At 56.7% G+C, this 9297-nt stretch overlaps 1 protein-coding gene across 2 annotated transcripts; it reads right to left on the bottom strand.

Annotated features, from left to right (window-relative positions):
• Positions 1–4089: 4089 nt before the first annotated feature.
• CHRNG (cholinergic receptor nicotinic gamma subunit) lies at positions 4090–8782 on the bottom strand. Of its 2 annotated transcripts, none has more exons than XM_051626340.1 (11): positions 8696–8782; positions 8142–8281; positions 7985–8029; positions 7667–7776; positions 7046–7143; positions 6074–6277; positions 5702–5816; positions 5318–5432; positions 4775–4979; positions 4538–4671; positions 4090–4457 (listed from the first exon to the last, which is right to left on the bottom strand). In XM_051626340.1, the coding sequence occupies exons 1-11, from the start codon at positions 8736–8738 to the stop codon at positions 4290–4292; spliced, it is 1377 nt and encodes a 458-aa protein (XP_051482300.1). In that variant the 5' UTR covers positions 8739–8782; the 3' UTR covers positions 4090–4289. The 2 variants fall into 2 exon arrangements, with proteins under 2 accessions (XP_051482300.1, XP_051482299.1); XM_051626339.1 differs by lacking the exon at positions 7985–8029 and adding an exon at positions 7416–7571.
• Between the last annotated feature and the right edge of the window lie 515 nt (positions 8783–9297).

The following is a 9297-nucleotide window of genomic DNA, read 5'->3' as shown; positions in this document are numbered from 1 at the left end:
CCAAGGAAGGGCTGAAAGCAGGGCCACTTGTGCTTCTGGAGTGCACTGAGATTTGGGAAGCTCTGGCTGTCTGTGAAACTGGACCCCCAGTGGGTGTAGCAGAAGAGGGTGATGGCCCAAGCTGGCATACAGCTGCATGAAAGCTGTGGCCAGAATAGGGGTGGTGAGTGACCCCCTGTCTCCTGTCCTCTGGGGTGAGGCTAGACTGATGGGTTGTTGCCTGGAAAGCCAGCATGGCTGCAATTCAGATGCCACGGAAACAATAGGAGCTAATTATTTCCTCTGATTCTGCTTGACTACAACGCTAATTGTACTCATTAGCAGCTCCAGTCTTTTCCTCTTTTCCTTGGGGAATTGCACAATTGCCTTTCGTTTTTAATAGAGCCTTTGCGTCAGGCCCAGGAGGGGGGCTGTGCCAGAGATGGGGCACATCTCCTGCCCTACGTGCTCTGCTCAGTCCCCCAGAAGGGGCTGCTTGGGCCAATTTGGTCATGACTGCAGAACTAGCAGTCTACGTCTGGGACAATTACTGGCCTCGAGGGCCGGGAGACCTTCAGCCTCCTGACTCCAATTGCAAATTCCTCATGTTATTATTGAAGTCTAGACTGAAAGCAGCCAGGAATGGCAGAGAAAACAGTTTAAAATACTCAGTCTTCCAAAGGGTTTGTTTTTCACAATGAGGGTCAGCCCTAGGCTGTCTCTAGAAAGGTTCAGTGCACTGACAGTGACGACTAACTGCTCCCTGTGGTCAGGCAATTTGTGCCTGCTGGCACCTGACTGGGCCAGGACTGGGGCAGTTTCCAGGCTGTGATGGCATCCCTCTCTGTGCTTTTTGAGACCTCATGTTCCTTTTCTGCACTTGCCACTCGTTTGTCACCAGCTCTCAACCAAATGTTTATTTTCCAGGCACAGTGTTTTCCCCACTGCAATCAGGTACTACCATGGACACTGCTTAAAATTCCCTTTAAATACAAATCTCCCCTGCTGCTCTCTGGTATTTGTTAGGGGGGATTTAGCTGTAATTACATTTTGGCAATCTAAGCAAAAATAGCCTCGCGAGGCAAGGCTGAAATACTAGCTGCAGGCTCCTTTTATCCACAGAGCATTTAGCTTCTTGCAGATGACATCACTTAGGGCTTTAGTCCTGTTGTTGTCCCCAGCTGCGCATCGCGTCCACCTCTGCTGTTTCATCTACTCGCCCACTTCTCGCCTCCAATGCCCTGCGTCGAAGCTGGTGCTGATGAGCTCGGGCTTGCTATTAAATCTGAAAATGCTGCAGTCCTGCTGTGTTTGCCCTTAAGTAAGTACACTTTGTGAGCAAGCTGTGGAAGAGCCCTTCCCTGGGGCGTTGTTCTTCTCCTCCTGCTGTGGTTGTGGTTAAAGTTTGGAGGAACTCGGCACTGGTTCCTCTTGCTCAGCCTTAAAGGGAGTGAGCTGGCTGGAATGTGAAGTTTGTCCTCTTTAAGGCTACAGCTTTTCCTGAGGTCAGAAGAAAAGCAGTGTATCAGTGCCAGGCCCCAGGTTTGGTGCCTCCTAAGGTTTGGAGAGGAATGAAGACAGATTGCTTTTTGAGCAGGGCTTTCAGATTGTGGTCTATTGTGTCCTAATAAGAGAGGTGAAAAGATAGCCATAGGGTTGTTTGGGAGGGGAAGGAGCCTCTGTCACATTCTAGAGTAAGGTTTCAGATCCTCTTCATTCAGGAAGCAAGCCTGGAGCTGTGGGAGCCCCAATCTGTGGTGAGTCATGACCTTGCTTGTTCTCATCCTGAAGACCTTGTCCATCCTAAACTTGTTCAGATCCCTTTAAGGAAGGCAGCAGGGCTTTGAACGTCTTCAAGCCATGGAGTCCAGCCCCAGGGATTTTCTTTCCCCCAGGGATCTGGGGGGCAGCTGTGGCAGGCTCACTGGCCTTGGGTGTCTCTGGTTCTGACTGGTCAAATGGGGGCTGATGGCTGGGCTGGGCTTGGCTGGGGGCCTCAAGGAGAGGTGGTAGGGATCCACTGGCTGTTTCTGAGCTAAGGAAGAAATTTCCTTCACAGCCAACAGAAAGGATTCCCTGGTTTTGGAGAAGTGCAGTTGGGGGATGCTTGAAGGGGATTGTTGCCCCTTCTTAGTGCTTCTTGTTGGGATGTGGGCACATGGGGCTGATACTGGGCTGGGGGTCTTTTCCTCTCTCACTGCACTCCTCCCAGCTCTTGACAGGGTGACCTGCAAGTTGTTCTCCCACCAGTTCCTGCAAGATACGTTGCTGCCTGAGGCCTGTGGCATCTTGGATACTGCTTTTGTTTCAGTCCTTAACTATGGTGTGATAAAGGACCTTTGGAGGATAGGTAACACCACTGCTTTGAGTGGAGAATATTATCTTAGTTGTGTGCTCCTGGCAGGCTGGAAGAGCTTGTCCCTATCCAGTTGTGCCTTATGGACATGCTGGGGACTAAGCTCACCTGGAAGAAGCATCAGCTCTGCAGAGTGGGGAGAAATGGATGACAGTCCCTGGCCCTGTTCAGACTCTCCTCGCCCTGGAGTGAGGGGCAGCCCGAAAAAGACAGACTGGAGCTTATTAATTCTGCACCTTCTTGAGGAGGGAGAGCCCAGGGGCTGGGGACATGCCTGGTGCTGTGGTTTGGGCAGCTGATGGCAGCTCCTGGCTTTTGCAGGGCTGGGGAAACTTGGCCAGGGCAGACTGTCCCTTCAGCCACGGTGGGGCTGGGAAGGGGACAACACTGGGGGGGGATGACAGGAGTGCTATGCAGAAATTTAACTCACTAGCAAGAAGACTGGCTGGGAGGAGTACCATGCCCCAGGACCTGGGCACCTCACCCAGATCACAGTCACAGGGCTTATCCTGTGGGAGGTGACCCAAGCAGGAGGACAGGTGGTAGACTTGGCCTTTGGTGAGCTCCTCTGTGCCCTCATGGCATGGTCAGTGGGCACCATCCCTGCCTAAGGTGCCAGCCTGGAGCGAAGTGTCTGCTTGGTCTCAGTGCTATGAGCATCATGCATCTCCCAGGGATGGGGCAGGAAAGGCCACCTTGCAGAGAGCATGGACAGGCTGGCACAGCTGAAGAATGGCTCCTGGTCATGACCAGGCTGCAGGCATCCAAGAGGTGATGTCTCAGCTGCTGGGTGTTTGCCTCCCTCCTCCATCAGTGCCTGCAGTGCTGGGAGCCAGTGGCAGGCAGTAACCAGCTGCGTTTCTCCCAGCAGCAGTGCAGGCAGCTGGTGCTGGGACAGGGATGCTGGTGGAGACAGAGCACGTCCTGGAGCCGGGTGCAGGTGGTGTGAGCTGGACCATAGATGAGCAGATGCTGCCTGTTGCTGTTCCTGGGCTGACCTCCCACGTGTCTCCTGCCAGCAGGGACAGAGCTGCAGAGGCCCCAGAGGTCAGTGAGGGGCATGGGGGGAAGCAGCACTGCTGGGAGGGGGGGAAGGGACCATGCTTGACAGAGATGATCCCTTGGGGCAGGGAGTGCTAGTGTGGGAAGGATTAATGTAGAGCTTATAGCAAGATGGATGCTGAGGGGCACCTGTCCCTGAGGGGGTTTGGGTCCTTGGTGGTTCAGGATCTTCCCACCCCTGCTTGCCAGGGAGCAGGAGACCAATTCAGCTGCCCCCAGCAACCATGGCTGAGGTATAAATAGAGGGAGAAATCACCTTCCTCTAATCCCATCTGTGGCTCCATTGCTGCCCCAGGATGGGGGCTATATCCATGATTCCTGCCATGTTGACACCATTGCTATGGCAGGGGATGCCAGGGCTCCATTTGCTCTGGGCTTGAAGCTGTGAATTTGCAGTGGGGTAATGTGACTTGCTGCCAGTGCCAGTGCACAGCTCTTCAGAAGCCTTACTCAGCTCCAGTTCCCCTTGTCTCGTCTCTGAGGACTCTTGTGGAGTGCTGGGACAGGGCTGTGTGGCTTAAGGTCTGTGGCCAGCGAGCAGGGGTGGCAGGCTGGCACCATGCCTGTCCCAGCCCTCGGGGAGCACCCCAGTCTGTCTGAGAGGGGTACCCCAACAGTGGACATGCATCAAAGATGCCATGGAAGCCCATGAGACTGATACAGGCTTTACTTTCATGTTTAGCCTAGCCACCTTGTGTTCCCCCCTTGCCCATCACCCCTGCTGCTGGGGGGTGGCAGAGCCCCACTGCCCCCAGTCCTCCTCCAGTGCTGTGCTTGTCATCAGGAGCTGCTGTGCCCTCAGAGATCTCAACCAGACAGACTGGTCTGAGGGCACCCAGCCCCTGGTACCGGTGGTCCTGGCAGCTGGAGGGCTGGAGAGTGCCTGTGGGCATCACTGTGGCAGGTACTGCTTAGGGTCCCCGGGGAAGGGCAAGGCAGGTGCCTGGTTGAATCGAGCCATGAGGAAGATGCCAAGGGTGCCGCACACAAAGAGGGAAGCCATGATGTAGAAGCAGACACGATCGATCACTTGTCCCACCAGGATCCACTCTTCGCTCTCCTGCCAGTGGCACAGAAAGGGGTGAGGGCTGGCCCTGCTGCCCCCCATGCAGGTCCCACAGCACCCTGGCCCCAGCTCACGCTGCCGAAGTCGTTCTGCTCCCGCGTGGCATTGACAATGTAATTGCAGGCATCCACACAGGCACGGATCTCGGGCCCTGCCTCCTCCAGACTCTGGCAGAAGTCCTGGGCACTGCCACTCTCCAGGCCGCGTCCTACAGCCAGCAGAGCCAGCACAGTGGACACTGGTGAGCACCCCGCTGCCTGACACATCACCCAGCCTCACAGAGAGGTGCCAACCCCCCACAGGTACTTAACCGATCTTCTCCAGCACAGTTTTCATTAGCCCGTCCCTCTCCTTTTGCTTCTCGAAGAGCAGCTCGGTCCGGGCTTTCCAGAGCATGTACTCATCAGCTTTCACAATGAGCCCCAGAGAGCTGCGTCTCCGGGTGGCTTGTGGTGGCCCCGGTGTCTCCTCCGCAATGTGCATGCCCAGGTAGCGGGGCAGGAGGTGCAAGAACACCTGGGCACAGTGTCACCTGTAGGGACCTGACCCCACTACCACCACATGGGGCATCCAGTAGGTGTGATCGGGTCCCCTTGCATCCCTCTGGGCTGCCCTTGTGCCACAGGGATGCCAGGTGTGTTGGCACCCACCCCTCCACAGTCCTTGGTAGTGACTTGGAGGGGGTTGGTGACACAGTGGGGTCCCTTGGGGACATCTGGGGATCCATCTTTGTGCCAGGACTTGCACTCAGATTAAGGCATGCCTGCCACCCCACTCTGCAAGTGGCAAGCCCTTGGCCCCTACATACCCACCCCATTCCTCACATAAAAGGGGTAAGGGATGACCGTGGGTACCTGGCGCACTCTCGGGGACATGGAGTGAGTGTTGGGTGTTCTCAGGGAGACATTGAGGACGATGACACAGTTTACCACGATCACCACTGTCACCACCATGAGGAAGGTCAAGTACCTGGGGAGGGCACATGAGGACTCACATGGAGCTGCTGAGCCACAAGCCACAGGCATGTAAGTTCCCTACTTGTGTCCTCCTGGGCAGGAAACTGGGGACCAGCAGTGGGACACAGGCACATGGTAGCCCTGTGCCAGCCCTGCCTGGTCTGGGGGTTGTTTCTGGGCCAGGGTCCTGTTCCTGGGCACTGGCTGCTTCATGGCATCCAGAGACCCCTCTGGCATGGTGTGACTGCCGAGCTGGCACCCCTGTCCCTGTGCATCACTTACTTCCCGATGAGAGGCACAGCCTGGGAGGTCTCGGGCACCTTCTGTGCAATGAGGAAGAGGAAGACGGTCTGGGCCAAGAGGACATTGATAGAGACAGTGCATTTCTGCCCACCCGCTGCCAAGGAAGAAGGAAAGCAGAAGTTGGCATGGGGCAGTGGTGTGGGCATTGCCCTCCTTTGGCAAATATCCCACACCCCAAAGTTAAACTGCCCAAGTCCTGCCATGACGCTTTAACCGTGAGGTACCTGGAAATTCACACCTCCAAATATTGCAGGAGTGGGTGAGAGATGGCACTGTTGGTCTCCAAGCACAGAGGGGACAATGAGCCTGTCAGGTGCTGTCACTGTTCCCTTGCACATCCCAGTGCCTTACCTTTGGCGGGCAAAAAGTAGACCAGCACAGCCATGGCAGAGATGAGGACACAGGGCACGATGATGTTGATGATGTAGAAGAGTGGCTTGCGCTGGATGATGAGGTAGAAGACGACCTGCTGGTACTGGGTGTCATCTGGGGTGAAGTGCTCTGAATTGATGATTTTCCGAGCAGGGCGGTGCTTGATGGCCCATTCACCGTTCTCTGATGTGCAGTGGTGCTGTGTGAGTCCCACCACTCCACTAGGGGCATGGGGGCTGCCATCCCCACAGCCCAGGGGGGCAGAGGAAGGGGAGGGCTGGTGGTCAGTGTGGATCCCACAGGACAGTGAAGGGAAGGGTGTTAAAGCCAGTGGAGAGGGAGATGAGCACCGTGGAGTGGAGTACCGGGCAAAATACCCCTAAAGGCTGTTGGAGGGGGCACATATGGGGCATGTTGAGCCCCTTGGGGGCACTCGGGGCATTATATGTGGGTTGGGGGTCCCCCCATCTCCCTGTCCCCAGGGCACTGTGGGGGGAAGCTGAGAGTGATGCGGGGGATGGCTGCTTTCCCCTCCTGTCTGCGGGAGCGATAGATTTTTCCCAATCAAGATCACAGCTCGGGCAGGTAATGAAAAAATAAATCTCTCTGCCCGAAAAGCGTTTTGTTCCTTCAATATGCAATTAAAATGTGATGAAAAACGTCATCGTTTGGCCGTGGCAGCTTCGTTCCCAGCATCAATCAAGCTCCCAGGAGCGGTGCTCTCCAGGAGCGGCTGCCAGGCAGTGAGAGCCCCGAGCTGGGGGGGGGGTTAGAAAAACATATCTCTCCCACGCTCCTGCTTCCACTAATAACTTAAGTGCCCATGTAATGGCAGGAGCTGCTAATAGCCCCTGCAGCTTTGCTTTTGGCAGCCACCAGCATGGCACCAGGCCTGCTTGGTGCCCCCTGAGGTGGGATGCTCTTGTGGCAGGAGGGTGACAGTGGTGCTACCTGTGAAAGCCTCGGGGTCAATGACGATCCACTCCACGGTCTGACCTTCCTCCACTGTCAGCAGCAGGTTGATTTCATTGGCGCTGTATGTCTGGGACCTGGGAAGCGATGGGGAGGTGGCACAAGCTGGCATGCAGCAGGCAGCACTGGCAAAGGCTGCCAGTGTGACACTGGGTCACTCCGGCCACCTCCAGCTCTGCTTTGGAGTGCTTGGCTTGGCCAAGGTGCCTTCTGCCACCGATGGGCTGCCAAGGGACAGGTAGGTGTCACTTGTTTGCCTGGGGCCTCATTGCCCCATGTCAAAGGTGGACATCCCATGCCAATCCCTTGTGTCCCAGGAGGACCTGTCAAGGTGCCCACACATGCTCACTGGAAGACCATGGTGCAGTTCTGCCAGTCGAAGGGGAAATAGGTGACATGGATGGAACAGACGCTGCGGTATATGGCAGGAGGTAACCAGTAGATGCTGCCGTCAGGGGACACCAGCACGTTGGTGTAGAGGGTGATTTCAAATGTCCCATCGATGCTGGGGGTGAAAGGGTTGGCTCAGGCCCAAACCATGCCCAGGGAACAACTGTCTCCCCCTGTGTGGGGATGTGTCCTTATTGCCCCATCACCTACTTGTTCTCCAGGACGATGTCAGGCAGCCAGACCATGGTGGAGGGCACTCGTAGCAGCTGGATGTTGTCATATTTTTCAGGGTCCCACTGCAGACGGTAATCGGACCATTGCTAGGGAAAATGGAACAGAGGGAGGGTTATAGTGGTCCCCAAAGTGAGGGAGCTTGTGAGTTGCTTGTCCCACACTGCTCCCAAAATGGGCTCAGTTCAGGGCACCCACAAAAGGGGGTGCAGGTTACAGTGCCAGCCCTCCATGGGCTACTGCCCAGAGATGACAACATGGCCTGGGGGCATCCTGCCTGGAGGTGAGGGGTCTCACCATCTCAATCCAGACGTTGGTCGTGAGGGTCTCTTCCCGCTCATTCTGGCAAGGAAGGAAAAGGGGGAGATGGCTTTAGCATCCTGCCCTCCTCTGCCCACTGCTCCACATGTGGGGGCGAGTCCGGTCCCACTATGGGGACCAGGGGGTCTCTCACCAGGGAGATGAGGTTGGTAAGGGTGAGCTTGAGGGTGACATCGATGACCTCATCCCCACGCAGTGCTGGGCGCAGGTTCTGGTTGTAGTTGCTCATGAGGTCCTGGAACAGTCTCTCCTCCTGGTTCTTGCAACACACACCTGGGGAGAGAATGTGCCACAGGAGCACCCTGGGGTGGGGACAGTGGGGCCACCAGTGGCCCCGGAACCTGCTAGGGTGAGGTTAGGCGATGGGGCAGGGTGTGCACAGGGAGGGGGTGTTGCTGTGGGTGTCTGATGGTGTGTGTCAATGTCTCATTGTGCAAGGGGGTGTGCATCCCTGCCTATTCCCCACCCCAGGGACCTCTCCAGGGTAGGACACAGGGACAGGGGGCTGCCAGCATGGGGACATCCTGGGGGTTGGACTAGATGATCTTTCGAGGTCCCTTCCAACCCCTATGATTCTATGATTCTATGGCACTATACACCCATGGGTGACAAACACCCAAGGGCAAAGGCAGGGGATGACCGGTGTGTGTGTCCCCCTCCCCAGGCCTCCCACCAGGCACCCCTTACCTGCCAGGGCACAGAGGGTGAGGAGGAGGCCATGGCAGCGCATGGCGGAGGCGCAGGGCTGGGGCTCCGCTCGGCCGCCCGCACCGTCCCGAGCCTGGTGCCTTGTGGGACAGGACAGCTGTCCCCGGCCACTGTCAGCTGTTCCCGGCAGCCACAGGGGCTGGGGAGGGACGGGTGACCACCCATGCCCCCCCGCCAGCAGGGTGAAGCCTGTTTGCTCCTCTGCGGTTTGTGTCAGGGGGGGTTGGAACTGGATCAGGGGGGAAATTTAACTCCATGCCTCTGTTTCCCCATGTCCTCTGCAGAGGGATGCATCTCCCCTCAGAGAAAACCCAGGTGTCCATGGGTTATGGAAAAGGGGTGCCACCCTCTTCTATGCAAGTTCCCCCAGCAGTGCCCAGTCCCCCCCATGGCAGTAGCTGCTTCTGGCATGTCAGGTAGGGAAGGGACAGGCAGATCCCATCACATAAGCCTGGGGAGTGATGTCTGCGGGGGGGAGGGGGTCCAAATCCTGCCAGGCCCTGTGTAGGGAGCATCGCGGGTGTGTGTGTGTGTGTGTGTGTGAGATTCCTGGCTCAGTGGGGAGGATGTGACAGCTGTCC

This window comes from Apus apus, chromosome 8 (assembly GCF_020740795.1).
Source record: "Apus apus isolate bApuApu2 chromosome 8, bApuApu2.pri.cur, whole genome shotgun sequence".
In the NCBI taxonomy this organism is placed as follows: Eukaryota; Metazoa; Chordata; class Aves; order Apodiformes; family Apodidae; genus Apus; species Apus apus.
This window is presented reverse-complemented; position numbering and strand designations above follow the sequence as displayed.

Coding starts and splice junctions, on each gene's coding strand:
- CHRNG (XM_051626339.1), bottom strand. CDS start 8,738: ATGCGCTGCCATGGCCTCCTCCTCACCCTCTGTGCCCTGGCAG. Junction 6,278..7,045: donor TGACCCCGAGGCTTTCACAG/GTAGCACCACTG, acceptor ACTGCACATCAG/AGAACGGTGAATGGGCCATC. Junction 5,433..5,701: donor GCTGTGCCTCTCATCGGGAA/GTAAGTGATGCA, acceptor TGCCCTCCCCAG/GTACTTGACCTTCCTCATGG.